This window comes from Chroicocephalus ridibundus, unplaced genomic scaffold, assembly GCF_963924245.1.
Source record: "Chroicocephalus ridibundus unplaced genomic scaffold, bChrRid1.1 SCAFFOLD_37, whole genome shotgun sequence".
Taxonomy (NCBI): domain Eukaryota; kingdom Metazoa; phylum Chordata; class Aves; order Charadriiformes; family Laridae; genus Chroicocephalus; species Chroicocephalus ridibundus.
The window spans coordinates 1,577,863-1,597,020 of NW_026961439.1; the positions used below are offsets into that span (position 1 = coordinate 1,577,863).

Here is a 19,158-nt window from a genome sequence, read left to right on the forward strand (position 1 = left end):
TAGAAGCCTTATATATAAAATGTGTCACTGTGTATAAATAAATATATATTTATACATATTTTCACACTCCTTTAGTTATTTTTATATATATGTTATATATATTGTATCTATATGTATTACTTTTATATATAATATATATAGAATATATTTATTTTTATATGTTGTACACAAAAGTATATATTGTACATAAATATTTGTACAATGTATTTTTGTATCTGAGCTCTTCCTGGTGCAAAGGAAGAAGGCACCCAATCACAGGGCTTGCCTGAGAACACGTATGAGTATAACAGTGTCAAGAAATGGCCATCAGCCAATCACAGAGCAGTGACATTTAACAAAATGGCAGCTTCCTGCCATAAAATGGTTTTACCCCAGCAAAATGACGGCCAAACCAAAATAACGTTCCCCGTGTATGTGTGGGGAAGGGCTGTCCAGGTGTGAGGTACTTCCAGGTAAACCAGTAGGGAGTGGCTGGTCCTGCAAGCCAATCACAACAGACCACCAAAAGTGACCAAAAGAGGGGAGTGACATCAAGGATGCCCTTGATTTTCATATCCCCAACCAGCAACAAGTTCTTCTTTGTCCGTAAGCAGTAGGTCCAACACAGCACCACTTCTAGTTGACGACTCAGTCACCTGTGTCAGGAAATTGTTAGAAGTGCATCCCAGAAATCTCTTAGATTGGTTGTGCCCTGCTGTGTTGTCCTTCTAGCAGACATTGTGGTGATTGAAATCCTTCATGAGGACTGGGGCCTGTGAATATGAGGCTTCTTCCAGTTGGATGAAGAAGGCCTCATCTTCTTCCTCATCAGCAGGTCTATAGCAGCTACCTACTACAACATCACTTGTATTCGTCTGCCTCTTAGTATGACTCGTAACGCTTGACTGACTCCTCACCCGTCCCAGAGCTCTATGCATTTTCACTGCTCTCTCATGTAAGGTGCAACATCCCCACCTTGTTTTCCCAGCCTGACCTTCCTAAAGAGCCTGTACCCATCCATCAGGTCACTCCAGTTATGTGAGTTACCCCACTATCTCTGTGATTGCAGTGATGTCATTGCCCTATAACTGCCCTCAGATGTGCAGTTCCTCCTGTTTTTTCCCTGTCTTGCATGCACTGGTATACAGGCATTGGAGATAGACACCCAAGTGTGCTGACTCCCCAGAATGAGCATGAGAGCTTTCCCAGTAAGGCTTCTGAAGGTAATAGATTTGTTGTGTTCATGAGAAATGGCATGGTTGATGGATTTTTCACAAATGAGGAGGAATATGGTACCTGAGAAAATTATAAAATCATAGACTTGTTACTTGGCAGGAATCTCTGCAAGTCATAGCAAAGTGGTACTCTAGGTCAGGTCAAACATGATTGTCTCTAGCAAAGCATTGAAAACCTCTAAGACTGGAGATTGTGACACCTTCTTGGTAACTTCTTCCAGTGCTGTACTATTTGCTCAGTGAAAGCTTCTCCTTATGTGCAACATAAACTACTCAAGCTGCCCTTCTACTAAGTAAAGAGGAGATTAAACTGTCCTTGAGAAACCAAACCAACCCAGCTCTTACAGCTTCCTTTTGCAAAACCTGTCCTTTATTGAAGACTCCAGTGTGACCAGGTAAGACATCCAAGCCAAAGCTTAAGGCTTCTGGCTGCATATTTACACATCCCAAAACCACAGATTGGTAGAAGTTTCAGAATCTCCCTCTGCCAGCCCTACAAAAGATCACAGTCTCTGATACCTCATTTCAGTTTTTCAGGACCATCCCAGCAGTACCGCTGGGGGGTGAATTTCGGAAGAGGATAACTGCTTTTTCTGGCAGATGAATTAAGGATCTTCAGCATTTGCACAGATTCCAGTTCTGTACCTTCTGTTACACGGATTGTCGTTACAGCTGTTACAGCGCTAGACTCAAAGGAGACATCGAAATAATTCCTTTGTCTTGCCTCAATGTCCAGTTCATAGGAATGCTGTAGAGGAGTTTAAATCTTTCCCATATTGTTATGGCAGTAGCACTAAGTAGGTATTATTAAGTATATTCACCCACTTCCATACTCCATTCTCATTTTCTAGTATATGGCTGAAGAACTTCTAAGATTTTGGTGTCCTTGCTATATTTTGGATCATGTTTAGAAAATGATCCCAGTTTTGACTAATTCTGTGAATTATCAAGACAGAGCAGGAAAATTTATCTGAGCTTACCTAAAAATCTCTTTTAAGCACCAGCCCTTTCCAGAGATGGATGAACCACCCAAATCCAGAGATGGCAAGTGGCATCCAAGAACTTAGTTTGCAGAAAGTTTGTTTTGAAATGGTAGAAACCATGTAGTTCCCTTCCGGAACAATCATTCTGATCTGTAACTCAGGGAAGAATACTGCAAAAGCAAAAGATAAGCACCTCTGTCCAACAGTAAATTAATGGAATGCCTCTAGTGCTGAGCTTTGAGTCCCCTTGAAGTCGTCCCCCGCTCTGATTAATATTGTGCTCTCAGAGCACAACATTAATCACAGTGCATTAACAGAGCAGTTAATGCATTGTCATATTTTGAAAAATCCTATTATTTGTGGTGATAATCTTTCTGGACAATCAAGTTAGTATCTTCCAAAACTCAGGTTAATGTGCATTGAAACAAGAACAGGGACTGCTGTGTCTGTTGAGACAGGAAGACAAGGTGGTGGTTTTTTGAACAGTATTTCTTACTGTTTTGAATCTCCACGCCAGACTGCTTCCAAATGAAGCACCATATCCAAAATGCCCAGAAGATGCGAACTCTTCCTACTGATCAGAAGAGTCTTTGAATCAGGTTTCCAGCTGCTAAAGATGATGTCCATCTTTACGTCTCATAGGATTTTTCATTAAAAATTCCTGCATGGTCGGAAAGAACAGCCTTTCAAACTGTTTTCCAAGATGTACAGCTTCTTCATTCCATAGGAAACCTATGAGCTCTTTAAGATACCATAAATGAAGGAGAGGGGAAATGTCAAAAAACTCCAAAAAATGACAAAACCAAACTCATCTCCTCTGCACACTGACAGGTCTGAGCGTTCTCTATCTTGAAAAGAAGAGCTAATATAGGTACCCTTTATCTTGTAGAACTAACCAAACAGAAGGAAGATATTACTGGCAGCTTTTCCAAACTGTTGCTGACCCCAACAGAAGGGATGGTTTTAAGAGCCACCTGGACACTGAAGAACCTTTCTCTGCCAGCCTTTGGTGGTGCATTCTGCTTGTCCACATGGCTTCTTCATGCTTGGTCTTTTGGTGCAGATCATCTTGCTGTTGACTTATTGTTTAAATAGAGGCCTGTCAAAACCTAATTCAGAGTGTCTTTTTGTCACTGCAGTTGTCCTGAAATCAGTTCCCAGATCAATGCTTACTTTTTGCAGTCATGCTGTTAGTAATTCCTCGTAACAAACTTCCTGTGCTTTTGAACATTTTTATGGGGGCTATATTTAAGCTGTTCCGTGTATTTTTCATTGTATCATCTTTGCTTCAAGCAGGATCACCTGTTTTAACACAGCACAGAAAAAGGTGGGGAGCTTTCTGTTCTCTGTAACTGGACCACAGATGGCACAGGCCATGTTCTTCAAAGTGGAGGTACAAACTGAGACACTTGCTGCTTGTTTTTGTCCCTAGTGCTCTCTCAGTATTTCATTTCTGTATGTACCTGTTCTATTTCAAGTCTGCTAAGAGCTCCCCTGGTATTTAACCAGCAGTAGAAAGTCTGATGTCAAGAATAAATCTTTCCTCCACTCTTTCTCTCTCACACACCTAGTTGTGCAGCTTTTCCATCACACATTGTGTGCATGGAATCAAATAATGGCAAAAGTCAACAAGAGTATGGTCTCATCCCTTTTCCTCTTGGTAGTGCCGTCCATATCAGATTCCTGTTTCCTGATGCTGTGCAATGACTTATTTCAAGGGTAAGTCTATTGAAATTATTCTATTAATAAACCTTACCAGAATGGCATATCCTACCCTTTCTTTACCCCAACTTGTTTGCTGCTTGGAGGTTTTGCTGGGTTCTGCATGCATTATCTTACTCTGAAAAGCATGAAATGTCATCATTTGTGTATATGCTACTAAACTACAAATGTTCTCACCAATAAATAAAATTATCTAGCCTTTACTGACAATTGTGGCCACAGTACTTCATAGAATCATAGAATTGTTAGGGTTGGAAGGGACCTTAAAGATGATCTAGTTCCAACCCCCCTGCCATGGGCAGGGACACCTCCCACTAGATCAGGTTGCTCAGAGCCCCATCCAACCTGGCCTTAAAAACTTCCAGGGATGGGGCTTCCACCAGCTCTCTGGGCAACCTGTTCCAGTGTCTCACCACCCTCGTGGTGAAGAACTTCTTCCTAACATCCAGTCTGAATCGACCCATCTCTAGTTTTAATCCATTCCCTCTAGTTCTACCATTACCTGACATCCTAAAAAGTCCCTCACCAGCTTTCTTGTAGGCCCTCGTAAGATACTGGTAGGCCACTATAACGTCTCCTCGGAACCTTCTTTTCTCCAGAGGAGAAAAATAAAATTTGACTTAAACTGTTAGTGGTCTTTGGTATGGGATGCCACCTTGTGGAATTTTTTAGGATGTCATGTCTTTTATCAAATCTCTTGCAAGTCTTCCTGACTCTTCAGTCCCTGTAGATAATCTTGTTTGCATAGATCAGCTTTGGTCTTTAATAGCCCCTCCAGCACCTGATTTTTTTATGTAATCTGAACTTTCAGTGTAATTTAGGGATAGCCAATGACAAGACAGATGCTCTCCCCCACCTCTCACTCCAAGGAGAGGAGGAGGCAGGATAAAGAGATTTATGAGTTTAGAAGGAACTAAACTACTTTAATGAAATATTAATAATAAAATAAAAAGGAAATAATGAAATAGATACAATATATACAAAACTTTATCAAGCTCCCAGGAGGACGTCACCAGCAGGCACGGGGAAGTCTTAGACTGGACTCGGCAACGGGTGGGAACTGAACTCCAGAGCTGGAGTCAGGAACACATGGATCAGGATCAAAGGCAGTTGAACAGACAGGGTTTCTGAAGAAAGAGGGCTGACCCTTTGATCCCTCAGCTTTTATACTGAGCGTGATGCATATGGGATAGAATACCCTTTTGGTCAGTTTTGGGTCACCTGTCCCGTCTGCTCCTCCGTGCAGGTGGGAACCCTCTACACTTTTCCGTTTCTAACCCTCTAATGGGGCAAACAACGAAATTAGCTGACCTTGGTTGTTATAGCAATAAGTATAAGCAAGAGCCTCTCTGCGTACCATGCCTTGGTTTTAACTATGAACATAGGTCTTATCACTCTGAGAACAAACAGTTTTCTGCACAATATGCTGTTAATTTCAGAGAGTTAGAAGAGGCATAGCTAAGAAGTAAAATTACTGAACAGAAAGTTCGTTCTGTTTTACCTCAAACCAGGACGCTTTAGGAGGTTAAAAGTCTGTGAAAAGGAGAACTTCCCTTAGCTTGCCCAGTGGGCCTGGCAATCAGTCATGGTGAGAGTGTGATCAGTGCAGATACTGAGCTATAATTGTAGTACTACACTAATATGTGTTGTCAGAAAGCTCTGAAGGGAACTGTAATCACATTGTGCACCTTGGCATGTTAACGCAATCACTACAGCAGCTGGAAAGGAGTTATTATTCCATGGTTGTCTTCAGCAGGACATTAGAATTGCAGAAAGAAAGAGCAAATGTGGACATGTCTGCTGTCTCATTAATAGCACTTCATTTTGCATTGTAAAGGACTCTTCTCCCAATGTGTAGAGGACTCTTCTCCCAACGTGTTCAGATGTCTGGCATTCTGGTTGTATCTCCATAGTGGTGTGTTGCTATTTGTTGGCAAATGTTTCACATCAGGTGTCGAATGCTTCTTCCCTGCCAGAGGCATAGTGAAAAGGTGAAAGTGCAGTAGATGGCTGGTCTTCTGCCAAAAAGCAAAGTGAGTTTAGCAAAATAGTAGAGTGCCTACCACAAGCAAGGGAAGAAATGATCTCTCCTGTATGGAAGTCTATATAGAGGGTTTCCATAGCTGAAGCCGTGCCACAGGGACAGAAGCCATCTGTCTGGTTTTCTGCTCTCCAGCTTTGATTCTCCTTCTGCTCTTGGTCCTCTTCTGTCTTTATGTCCATACCATGGAGCACCAGTGGGCCTGTCACTTTCCTGATTTCCTACACTTGAAGGTAGCCTTCCCTTCCCTCAAATAAGCAATGATCTGCTTCTAACTTTGTCTAAATAAACATAAACATGAGACTTCTGGAGTAATTTCTTAGCCACCCCTCTCTTCTAGACCAAATCTCTGTCAAGAATTGTGCTGGGTTTTTTTCAAACGGTAAAGAGATGCTGGTAAGGGCTTCTTTCTTCTACCTCTTTTGCTACTATCCTCATATTTGGAGTTGGTTAGTGAGGTGCAAATCTTCATGGGCTGATCTTTCTATCGATTGCGTGTGCTCCTTTCTGTCCTTTACTTGCCCTTTGTCTGTAAACCTTTTGCCCTGATCTTGCTCCTACCACCACCTTGTTTATCTGCAATGATCTATTGTTTTTGGCCTGACAATTCCAGAATTAACTGCCCTCTTTCAAAACACTTGAGCTACGGCTCTGATTTCTGAGCCTAATAGAGTATGAAAGTCCAAGGAACACATTCATAAATAATCTTTAAAGTCTGAATTCAGGTTCTGAATGAAAGCTACACTAAACAATTTCAGTTTTTGGTAGAAACTTCTTTGTAAACATTTACAGTCTCGTCCATGGAGTGTCATGAAGTCATTGATTGGAGTGTCATCAGTTATTGGCAATGTACAGCCCTGGCAGCTTAGAAATGCCATTTAAAACCTTAAATTAATGTTGTGTGGTGAGAGCTGCTTCTAACCTCCTGAACCATCAAGTTCTCAGCCTGAGCAACAGACTGCAGTTCTCAGCTAATGGGTGAAGCAGCTGAGCCAACAGAGTGGATTCCTGAGAGGGCTTGAGCACCAAACCTGCAGCAAATCAAGGACACAACAGATGAAATTTAAAGCAGGAGCAACAGGTTGACTGATTCCATGAACTGCAGACAGTTTAAACCTGCAGTGATTTCCACTGGGTCCTGCAGCAGAATGTGATCAGGAGACTTCTGTTTTTCATCCCCCCCACAGTTCTCTACTACTCCCAAGTTCACATTGACTTGCTGATGTACCATGAAAAGCAATGAGAAGTCACTTCAAGACTATTAATTGGAGAGGATGGATTTGCAGGAAGACATTAAAGTCCTGTAGCCCTTTCCTGCCACATGCACGTGTGTATGTTTTGTACCAGTCATTTCATAGGGATAGTAGCTGTTTGACTTTTTTCCTGCTACACACACTCATGTTGCAGCCGCATCCAGCTCTGTTACAGGTAACAGACGTTGTGACATTTATCCGCACCCAGTGATGCAAAGGTCCCCAGCTCACTCTGTGTTGAGTTTTGGAAGCAGAGGTGCTTCCCAGCTTCCTTACAATAACAATGAAAATTTCCTTTGTGTTACCCAATGCATGTGCTTGTGAGCTTTAGACAATTGTGGGGATTTTTTTGCCCCAGATTGCTAAGCTAATGCTTAGGTGCCAGGAGGCCTGGAAATAACCACCAATGCAGTATAGTTAATCTCCATCTCTTACCCTCTTTCTCTGCCTACACAACAACAATTTTTGTGCTTTGCATGATGTTAGCTCATGTGGACTTGGTACATTGGGAAACGCTTTACCTGCCTCCCATGGGAATGTCTGTGAGCATCTTGCATAAGGCCTACTCCTGGTCACAATTCTTCACGAAACTGGTGAATCTCCCTAGATGCAAAGCAGTTTCAAAAGCTTCAAGCAAACTAGGAAGGGGACTCAGAGGGGACAGAAGGGTTATAGGGGAAATAAAATAAAATAACCATGCGTACCATTATAAAAACATTAGACTGACTCATAGATAAGATGACATGAATGCAAAAAGATACTATTCTAGTTTTTCTTTCATGTTCTGTGAAGCAGCAAAAACAAAGGAGACAGTTGTACCTTAAACTATTGCCATGCTGGTAAAATCACCCCAGACAGAAGTGCAGATATTTTCCCAAAAAGTTAGGTGTGTAGTTCTTCATCATGCCAGATAAGCGCTCATCACAAGACAGAACTGAACCCTATTTTAGTGGAGGTAGTGTTCTCTGACCTTGAGCTTTCAGTTTGAGTAAAAGTTGTAATTTATGCAAGCACAATGGGGTGCGCTGGGTGTGGTGAACCTGCTAGATGGCAAGAACTTTTGTTCCTCTTGTTCCTCACTGCTGACAGGTGAGCACCAGCAGCTTTGGGATATCACTTCGAGTAATGATTAGGTCCTTCCCCCCCCCCCCCCCCCCCATGCAGTGGTCCAAGTAAATTGAAGCAAAATACTCTGAGCGGGGTGGGGGGGGTGCACTCTGATCCCCCTCCCAGTGAAGGTGATGTGAATTTCACCTCTGCCCTTGGCAAAGGCTAGATTTGCCAGGAAACTGTAATGGTACTGTTTAGTAGCTCACAGATTTAATGAATGCGCAACTCCTACTTCTTATTTCAGTGCACAGGGATCACGGATCAGATGGGAAGTTTTATAACATGCATATTGAGCAAGTACTAAAAGATGGCCAGCTTTTAGGCCCCCTGTAGTACAACACTTGGCCATTGTTCTGAAGACCTGCCCTGTGACTTAGGGTGGGAAACCTTATTTCCTTAACCAGACATGGTACTCTTAAGAATGAGAAGCAAAGTTAATTTTATGTCTTATTAGCAGCTTTGTATTTCCTTCAGGTTCTTTCCCAGACAGAGATTAGCAGAAGTTGAGCTTCCTATAGATAATAAACCTAGAAATCTGATTTTTGCGACATAGAACCCTGGCAAACAAGAGTAAACCTATGAGAACTCACACTAAAACCAAACCTGGCTACTGGGACTGGGCATTTTATGACAAATATGTATTGAAATGATACTATTGATTGTAGCTGTCTCCAGGACTTCCTTGTCTGCCCTAGGGTGAGGAAATATGGGGCTGGATACTCTGAGACATTGTAGATGACTGCAGAAATAAGTGCAATGGAGCATTCTTTCAAATAATATTTTTTTATCTTCCTACAGAAAAATTTCATTGGTTTGTGCTGTTGGGAGATCAATGGGTAGCCCTAATTTCACGTGCTGAGTCTTTAAAAAGATAATTCTGCCATCCGGTGGCTTTTGAATAGATTTATAAGTATAGGTGACATGAACAAGTCTAGGTAAGAACATTTAGTTTCACTTTGTTTCAGCACCGAGCCAGTGAGAGCATTACTGCAGAAGTTACCTGAGAATTTGCTTGAGAAATTCTTTACTTTCAGAGTGGGCAAAGGAGCCAGTGCCATTTATTTTAACGGTGAAACCTTTCTTTTGTTTATCTCTTTGCAGTTATGTGGCTGCGGTCTGCTGGGTGTGGGCATCTGGCTGTCAGTGTCGCAAGGAAACTTCGCCACATTTTCTCCTAGCTTTCCATCGCTTTCAGCTGCCAACCTAGTCATTGCCATTGGCACGGTCATCATGGTGACAGGCTTTCTGGGCTGTCTAGGTGCTATCAAGGAAAACAAGTGCCTCCTGTTGAGTGTAAGATATCAATACTTCTTTCCACTAAGACCAGTGACTGTTTTTTTGCTATTATTTTATTTAAATGACCAGTGCAAAATAGCCTTGTACCATTGCCCTTGGCTTTCAATCTTCTGTATGCTTGCAGTATGACATCCCATAGCTTTGGTCACAGTGAGATCATTGGTGTATTAGCAAATGTATCCTTGTTACTGTGTGCCCTAATGTATTAGATAGCAAAAGAAATTACTCTTAGTTACCTCTGAATGGTTAAACGTAAACTGTAGTGTCAACCTGGATAGCCCTTCCGGAAATGTCTGTTAGAAGGACTGACTAAAAATCTTAAGCACAGCTGCTTTTGGATGCCACTCAAAGCCTCTCATGACTATTTTCTACTTTGCCCTTATCTAAGGCCTTCGTCAGAGGTTGGTGGAAACCATCTGACCCAAAGTTAAGAAGTCCAGGGTTTCTGCCAGGCCTTACCAATAAAGAAAAACAATAATCTGATCCTTGGCAGTCTTTGTCCAGTACTGAAGCACAGAGGTTGGAAACCCCGCTCAGAAAACATAGTGTGGGTCACTCATCTTGCATAAACCCAGGAGGCTTCATCGTGCTTCTCTTCACAGAGTCATAGAATGGTTAGAGTTGGAAGGGACCTTAAAGATCATGTAGTTCCAATCCCTTTGGGATGGTTAGCTTCCAGCTACTGGAGCTCACACTTGGGATGCCCCTACAGAGAGAGATTTTAGCTAGAGAGTTGGGAATAGAAGTGCTGAGTAATATAACGACTACTCCATCAGGCAGTTGGATGTGGTTAAAGCCCACCTGCTACGGACTCCCGAGGCACATCACGTTGAACTTTGTGATAATGGGTTCAGCACCTGTTCTGTAGTCTAGTCTGTATGAAGGAAAGAGGCTACCAGGGCTTCATGCTGTGACAGCAGTCAAAAAAAGGCAAGATAAAAGCACTGTTGAAACCTGCAAACTGGTAGTAGGGCAAACCCTAAGATTTAGAGAATGCTGGACAATGAGCTTTCTCACTGATGGTGAGGCCTACGGGGGCTTTAGTGGCAATATAGTATCAGTATGCCTGAATAGTTTGAAATCAAATTTGCATGTTTTTGGCAGTCGAAGAAAGGTTTAGAAGACAAGACCTATCATCTTCAGAGTTTGTAGCAGCCCCAGGTTTGCTCCAGGTTGGCAAGTGTGTATACACTGTCTGTTTTTTCTTTGTTCTAGTTTTTCATCGTTTTGCTGATAATTCTCCTGGCAGAGCTGATATTACTCATATTGTTCTTTGTTTATATGGACAAGGTAAGCAAATATGACATATATATTAATTATCTGCACTAGCATGTAAAAAAGATTCAGTTTGCTTTTGTTTGATGGAGGTATGTGGGTTCTCCTTGCTGTTCACTTTGGTGAAGGTTTGACCTTGAGATCTTGGCTGTTTTCTCTAAGTTGCTTCTGCAGGGAAGGAGGAAGCGATGAGGAGGGCAAAGAGGAGAGAGGAACCCACTGAGCTTTACAATTTCCTCCCTGAAATAAAACCATGGTCAAAGACCTCCCTTTTAGTCTTCTCCTAAAAGCTGAGGTAGCCTTCAACATAGCTGTTTGATGTCTCTGCAAGAAGCTTATCATCTTGTAGGCCACAGGTTACAGGCAGAAGAGGCTGCTGAGAGGTATTGCCAACAGCTATCTCTGGCAAAGTTAAAATAAGCTCAGCAGATTTCTGCTGATCACTCTTCAGTTAGTTAGTTTGGATCAGATAGTGACTGTATGATGGACTCTTAGTAGAAGGGAAGCTGTTTGGTCTCCTATCTCATGAAAATTAATCCAGCATTTTGCAGTCTGAGGGAGAGACTAGGCCTTGGCAGGCGCTGAAAGGTCCCACTGACTTGGGAGAGTCTTGAAGCTATGATGGAGCTTTTCTACCCATGTTAAGTCTGTGGTGAGAGAAAGTAAGAGAGATACATTCTACACGCAAGTCTATACCATTTGGTCCTTTCCTCTGAACAGCAGTGTGTTGACTTTCTGTACTTTTTTACGTGATGCAGGTCAGTGAGAGTGCAAAGAATGATTTGAAGGAAGGTATGAAGCTATACAATTCAGAAAATAATGTTGGACTGAAAAATGCATGGAATATCATTCAAGCAGAGGTAACATATTTTCTCAGTAGAAGAAAAATAACAATTTGGCCATAAAGGCTGCTGCAGTCTATTAACTGTTGCATCCATGCCAAGTCTAAAAGATGACTAATGCAGGCTTTGGTTTCTGATTTTGCGCACTTGAACATCCAGGGAGTACTCTGAAACCTGGGATCAAAGATGAAAGATGCTTACCTCTCTCTGAGATTCTCTGTGCCTATCACAGGCACAGAGATGATCTGAAACAGAGGAGAAGCAGCAAAACCTGCATAGGTAGAACTGCAGCTTTGGCAGCTCGGCTTTTGCCGTTCAACAGTTGTGGGCAGATCACAGCATGTTTTGGTGTTTGCGCTCATGTCTCTGTGACAAGAAGACTAACATAATTGGGCATGGGACCATTTATTTTCTTTGTGGTTTTTTTTTAATGTTGCGAAGTATTTGCTTTTAGTGATCTCTGAGCACAAACCACTTTAAAAATACGAAAGTGCTGTGGCAGCCCTTTTGAAAATACATAGTGGTTTAGTGGAAGTTTGTGGTGGTGCATGATTCACAAATTATGCTCGTTAATTTATTAATTCTTTACTTTTGCCATAGATGAAATGCTGTGGTGTGAATGACTTTACGGATTGGTACCCAGTGCTGGGAGAAAACACTGTCCCAGACCGATGTTGTACAGAAAACTCCCAAGACTGTGGACGGAACTCCACCGAATTAGTGTGGAAAACGGTAAGGCTTGCTTTGCCCAGGTCAAGGCTTAGGGAGGGGTGGGAAGAAGAAAATAGAGAGAATGCACATGAAAGAAAATGTGACCTTGGGATTTCAATTCTCATTTTTCATCATTTCAGGGCTGTTATGAGAGAGTTATGACCTGGTTTGATGAGAATAAGCATGTTCTTGGTTCAATTGGGATGTGCATCCTCATAATGCAGGTAATACTGGTATGATGTTTGTTAACATGGCTTTATTTGCTGTCAGCATTCTTGATTCTGCTGTGTGAAAAGTGGTGCGCAACTGCTTTCAGTTTGATCATGATTTCAAAAATCAGATTTGTTTTACGAGTTCCTTTAAGGAAACAGGTCAGTAGTTAGTCCCACAAAAAGACATACTACAGTGGGGTTTTGCTTACCTGCATTTTGACTTCAGAGCACCACTTTGGAGTTCCCATGTTTAGCCAAATGTTACGCTGTCCCTTAGGGAACTGTTTTTTTAAATTTTGGAAGCAAGTCCTAGAAATTGCCAAAATGAGTCAAATCACGGGCACTACACTGAGTAGGTTAACATGTTTTAAAAAAGAAGTGCAGAAATACATCATAATCGGTTAAGGTTTTGGGGGTGCTGTATCACTGCTGTACTGTTAGGGGAGAATGTCTGAAATCTGATGTTTTCAGTCACAGTTACCTGGTTAAACAAGTAAAAAGGGAGAGTGACTTGTATGTATTGATTCTGAAAAATGGTTGCACATACGACAAAGAGCCTGGAGAGCTTTTTGCCTCCATCTGTGCTCTGACAGATATATCTCCAGACATCATTGTGGGCCTGAACAACACACATTCAAGTTTACTGATCAGTGTTGAAGCTTGAAAAATATGGCTAGTGTGGAATGACTTTTAAAACAACACAGGTCAGCAGTGCCGTTTAGGCAGCCTCCCTATACTCAAGTCTTATTGTTTGTTTTCCTTCAGATTCTTGGCATGGCCTTCTCCATGACACTCTTCCAGCAGATTCACAGGACTGGCAAAAAATATGATGCCTAAAGCCTCTGAAACATTATCACATCAACCCTTCTGTCTCGTCATAAAAATGAACGAAAGGAATGACCACAAAGAGTATCAAGCTTAGCCCTGCTGAGGGAATCCGTCCCATTGACCCATCTGCTTTGTTGTTATTTGTCCAGTTATTACCATAATTTGTTATTTGACTCATTTTTTTGTCTGTTTCACACTTGCCATTTATTTGCCAAAGACGGGGGAAACCCCACAAACAAATGGATTTTCTACACGAAATCATAGATCTGCTCTAAGAATGTTTCTTAACTTAAGAAAATGTTTTGCTCTACTAATCCGTGCTATATGTGCAAAAATTATGTACGTTCAACTTCAAGGGAGAATTCTTCAAAGTCTTCCATTAAGTTTTCAACCCTCATGTCCAATTTACTGTAAGACTCGGAAAAGTCACTCTGAGAGTCCTAGGAATTAGAGCTGCTTTGCAGCTTCTTGTACCTTATGGTGTATACTTTTTTATTATGTTAATGATGATGATTATTATTATTATGGATATAGCTTAGAATTTAGTTGCCTGACTTATAACTTCTTACTGTTTTGGGTTTTTCACATTTATTGTACATTAATTTGGGAACCACTGTGTGATCTCCAGAGGACGTGTTTTTCAAAGTTGACAGTTTGTGCAGGCAGGTAAAGACGTAACTTTTCTCAAGTCCGTGGGGAGGCATCGTCTACCTGTATCAGGGCCTTGATGCCCTTACTGTAACAAAGGTGGTACCTTTTAAATCGGAGGCTCTTTCCTCAGATAGAATGCCATGCCTTCCCATTGGACCAGATGGTGAGCTTCCTGCTCCTGTGAGGCAAAGTTCCAATGTCTTTACTCACCCAAAGCAGTGTCTGGGTGCTTTGATGTCATGCTACTTTGAAAGCTAAAAGTAATGACTAAGTAAGTTAGTGCTCCCTGTCATGAAGGAGAGAGATTGCAGTCTGCCTACTGGCCAGTGGGCAGCAGACTGCACAGATTGTGTTCTCCGTTTCAAAAAGTTTGCCCAGGGCATGGCATGCTGCTGGACGTGAGGGAAGGGGATGGCAATTTGATGGCAATATTGTCATGCCATATGACATGTCATGTCATTGAAGGGGTTTCCTCAGGCAGATGAGAGCTCTCTCCCTGAGCTGGAAAAGCTGGTTTGATTGAAGGTGACCACATGACGCAGGAAAGGGGCAATTTCCAAAACAGCATTCAGAGACAGTATGTGTTGTCACATCTTCAGTAAAAAATTGGTTCTTGCTTGTAGCATGCCAGGTGGTATAGTTCAGATTTCACTGCAATGTGATTTTTACCAACATTCCCATTAGAAAACTTGAACATGTATTCCTTTACTTTGAGTGCTGCTTCATTGCAAGCAGCCCCCCTTTACCCTTTGTTTCAGGTTTTTGCTGTTTTGTGAAGGGAGAAGGAAAGGCTCAGACATTGGAGGATGTTCTGATTTAACTCCAGTCAGGGCTCAACTCAGCTCTGAAAGAAACACTGCTTTTTGTAGTAGCAGCAGTCAGAAGTGACCTTTAGAGGTTACTTCATCCAGTGTCACTCTTAAAGGAGTACTGTCATAGAATCATTGAATCATAGAATGGTTTGGGTTGGAAGATCATCTAGTTCTAACCCACCTGCCATGGCCAGGGACACCTCCCACTAGACCAGGCTGCTCAAAGTCACAGCCAACCTGGCCTGTCATCTATGTGTGCTGGTATGCGTGCAGTAGTCCTTGGACCAGTCCGGCCCAAACCACAACACTATGTGAGATGGGGTTTGCTGTGACATTATAGAACTGAATTTCAGAAAATGCTGAGGATGGAGATTTTGTGCCTTTAAGAGCCATGCCATGTCAAACTACTCCTCTGGTAAAAAGTTTCTCTTAATGTCCAATCTGAATATTTATACTTTAAACTCTTATTATTTTCGTTGTATCATTCAGTCTATCTTTTCCTTGCAGGCTGAAATAGCTGTTGAGCCATTTTCATATCTGGGAGATTTTAGTCCCCTGTGTATCTTCCTAGTAGGTCCTGAATGCATCTGGCAGCAACAGTGTTTTGTGTGGCCTGTGTGTCACTTTTTTGAGTTCCTATGAAATCAGTGTGTCAGGAAGGAGTGTGAATGTGTGGGATACAGAGATGAATTTGGGTGTTGTAGTGAAGAAGGAGGTTACTACTCTTGGAGCATGGCCCTTGCTCATATGAGCGCAATGCCCAAAGTTTCACAGGGCCCTTCTTTCCCACTGAAGCAGACAATGCAATGTGGGTTCATCTATTTCACTTGGATTGCCTTTGAAAGAGTCAGGGAAGAAGCAGAGGGAAAGCACAGAAACTGAATCCAGCTCTACTTCCATTTCTAACAAAAATTGGGACCAGGAGCATCTGAGCCCTGTTGGAGATGGATGTTCCATGTTGAAGAAGGGGCTCTGATGCCCAGTGTACTTGCTGCTACATGTAAGACTGTATCCAAAGTTGCTAAGATGCGTTCCTATTTCTGCAAGAAAAGACGATTTTCATGTGATGGCTCCACTGCATTCCTCCTTTGGGAAGAGGTGCTTAGCTTTCTCTAGTTTTCTCTGGCGTTCAAAAAGAGCCGGGTGCAGGACTAAACAGGAGCATCATTTCTGTCCTTTGGGTCACACAGTGGTACCTGCCACATCTTAAATTTTAATCTGCAGTCAGTTTTTGTACAAAAAATGGTAAAATATATTAGTGAAAGTAATAAGGAAATAAAAAATGTTTTATTATAAGTAACTCAGAGATGAAATGTATAGTTGCAAACTCAGCTACTTTTGCCTCCCATCCAAACTTATTTTTCTAGAATGCTTCATTCCATTTCATGATCTAGCAGCATAGATCCTGAAATCTTTTTTTAATGACTACTTTTGGCATTTTAAGCACAGTATTGAGATAGTTACACGAGCTTCATGTATTCATCTCTATGAAGCCACCTGCATGAAAGGAGTCAAAAGCAGGGCTGATTTGTGTCTCTTAGCTGACTCTCTGATGTGGGAGGAGAAGACAGACATCCTGAAAGGAGCAGAAAAGTAATGCCATTTTCCAAGCAACAAAAAACAGCCCTGGAAAATGTGAGGCTGCATCAGTCAGTTTGTCAGAGATGGCACTTACTGTCCTGTAAACTGGTCAAAGGGAGCTTTGGCTCATGTATGTATGCACTTTCTTTGCTTATGCTGGTGGGTGGCTGTCTGTGTGTTTTCCCCAAATGTCACTCTGATTATTTAACTATAAGTTTTTAGCATGTTTTTAAATAAAAACTGATACTGAGTAAAAGTATCTTTAATATACACAAATACTGATTTGTATAAATGCATACCCCTCTGTATCTCTAATTCATGAAAGCACAGTTCAAGTGTGTGAAAGTGCTGTTTCTCTGAGTGTTCCTTCAGACCGTAGCGTAGCTTTGTCTCACTGTGCTTCATGCTTGAAAGCTGCAGGAGAACTTAAGCAGAGACATAATAGGAGAGCTGCTTAAAGAACATCTACGTGAAAGCTGTCGAAGTGATAGCAGTGAATTCTGTTCCCTCCTGGTAGTACCTAGGCTGTTAAGTTATAGGAAGCCCAGGTGGAGGGCACTCAAGAGAACTGCCCATTGCTAAGTAGCATGTGAGATGATAAAAACAATGGCATAAACTTCTCCAAGATGACAGAAGATGCCTTGTATATTTCATGCATTGTGTTCCTTGGACTGTGGTCATGTTAGGCCAACTCTCATATCCTGTGTCCACTCCCCATTTGTACGCATGAAAAACATGCTCACAAACAGGAAGGGTGCAAGCTGAGAGCAGCTGAACTGATCCTCATGGTCTTTCTTGGGCAATGTATTGGCCAGGCATAGAAAAGGCAAGGAGGAGAAGGGTGTTTTCCCAGCAGATAGTTCTTGGGAGCAGCATGGAATAGAGCACATATAATTCTGAGGTAACTTCTTTCCATAGAGTTGAGCAGCTTCATGCTGTAGCTGCCATGGGGAAACCTGAAGATGTTTGCCTATGGGCTAGCCATCTGTTGTGCCGTAGATAGTAGACACTAAGAAACAACATGCCATTCCCACCAGGTGATATTTGCACCAGTGTTTCTTCTATGCAATACCTACTTTCGCCTTTATATAAAAGATTTTTACTAGGATGATATAAAAATAAAGGATTTTTTAAAAGGTGCCTCTTTGAGTTCATTTATCTCCTAACCCCAACTACCACAAAAACCAAAAGGGGACAAAAAAAATTCAAAAAGGTGACTCACAGAGATCTATTCCAACTCCACTACAGTTGAAGTTCAGACGTCTCGAAGCTGCGCATCTCTGAAAAGATCCACTCCCTGCCCTGTCCTCTCTCATCCCCTTTCAAAACAATACTCTAATAAAACAGAAATAGGTGTGAAAGGTCCCCAAAGAACAGCAAATTAGTTTTGAGAGCTGATAATATAGGAAAGACTTTGCAAGTGTCCCAGAGAATACAGAATAGTCAAAGAGAGGACAAAGTAGTAAAGAACTTGAAAGACATCCAGAGGACACTGAGAAGCCTCAGAGAAACCATAAAAATCAATTAAACACTGAAAGAAAGATCACAGAATAGCCCTCCAAATGCCAGGAAAGTAGACAGACATTCTAAAAGAGCACTAGGAGAGTATGCCTGCAGCTGCTAAGAAAGGAGACAGGCTAAAAGAACAATAAATAATAGCCTGGGAGAAGGGAAGAAACAAGCAGGGAGGCTGAAAAAGTCACAGCAGAAAGAAGAGTAGGTGCTGAGATGCCACAAACCTTGAAGAGAGACTGAAACAGCCCCAGAAAGCCCAGTTTAACATCAGAAAAGTGGGGGGTATGGGAGGGGGGGACGCAGCAGAAGACTGAAAGCACTCCAAATTCACCTCAGTGAGAGGAAGGAAGAGACCAAAAGCCTGAAATGCAGTGATGGCAGCTTTGGAGAAGTTAGGCAAAAAGTAGAGAGGTTGAGAGAGACCCAGAGAGCAGAGAAGCTTCACAGAGCCTGAGAGACTAGAAGAGAGCCTGAAAGAACCTCAGAGACGACAGAGCAGTCTCAGAGAAGGTAAGAAAATAGCATAAGGCCTGCAAATGTGAAGGATAACAAAGATTAGCCTCAGAAAGGTGGAAAAAGTAGTTAAGAAAGAGACCCAGAGATGATACAGTAGCCTCGAAGAAGTGACAAAATATAGCAGAAAGACTGAAAGAATGCTGAGGGAGCAGACAGTAGCTTCACAGAGACCAAGAGAGAAGCAGAGATATTAAAAGAGTCCAAGGAGAACACACGGTACCACTGGAAGACCACAAAAGTAGGAGACAGACTAGAAGAACCCAACTGCATGCAGAGTATGCCTAGGGCACTGAAGAAACAGGCAGATAGCCTCAAACAGCCTCTGAAAGCATACAGAGTAGCTCTTTGAGTGAGAGAGACCAATGGTGAGGAGCCTGAGACAGGTTGAGAGAAGAGCAGAAGGAGCCCGTGGCAGGGCATGACCATATCTCTTGACCTGCGGTATTTTTTTAAAAAATGGTCTTGTGTGTTTCCTTTGTCACTGAGTCCCCTGCCACATTTGGCAGAGGGTCCACTTCTTTTTCTTAGGGTCCTTCTTACCCTCAGTGAATTAATAAAAGTCCTTTGTGTTGCTTTCCACTTTCCTCACTAGTTTC

At 42.1% G+C, this 19,158-nt stretch overlaps 1 protein-coding gene across 4 annotated transcripts in view; it reads left to right on the top strand.

The window, feature by feature from the left end:
* The window catches only part of TSPAN9 (tetraspanin 9), a 201,045-nt gene extending 183,375 nt beyond the window's left edge, over positions 1 to 17,670 (top strand). For all 4 annotated transcript variants that reach the window (XM_063321945.1, XM_063321946.1, XM_063321944.1 and 1 more), the window contains 6 exons: positions 9,425 to 9,616; positions 10,835 to 10,909; positions 11,653 to 11,754; positions 12,337 to 12,468; positions 12,588 to 12,671; positions 13,425 to 17,670. In XM_063321945.1, coding sequence (XP_063178015.1) covers positions 9,425 to 9,616; positions 10,835 to 10,909; positions 11,653 to 11,754; positions 12,337 to 12,468; positions 12,588 to 12,671; positions 13,425 to 13,496 — 657 coding nt within the window. In that variant the 3' untranslated portion in view covers positions 13,497 to 17,670. The remainder of the gene's footprint in view (positions 1 to 9,424; positions 9,617 to 10,834; positions 10,910 to 11,652; positions 11,755 to 12,336; positions 12,469 to 12,587; positions 12,672 to 13,424) is intronic.
* Positions 17,671 to 19,158: the final 1,488 nt, after the last annotated feature.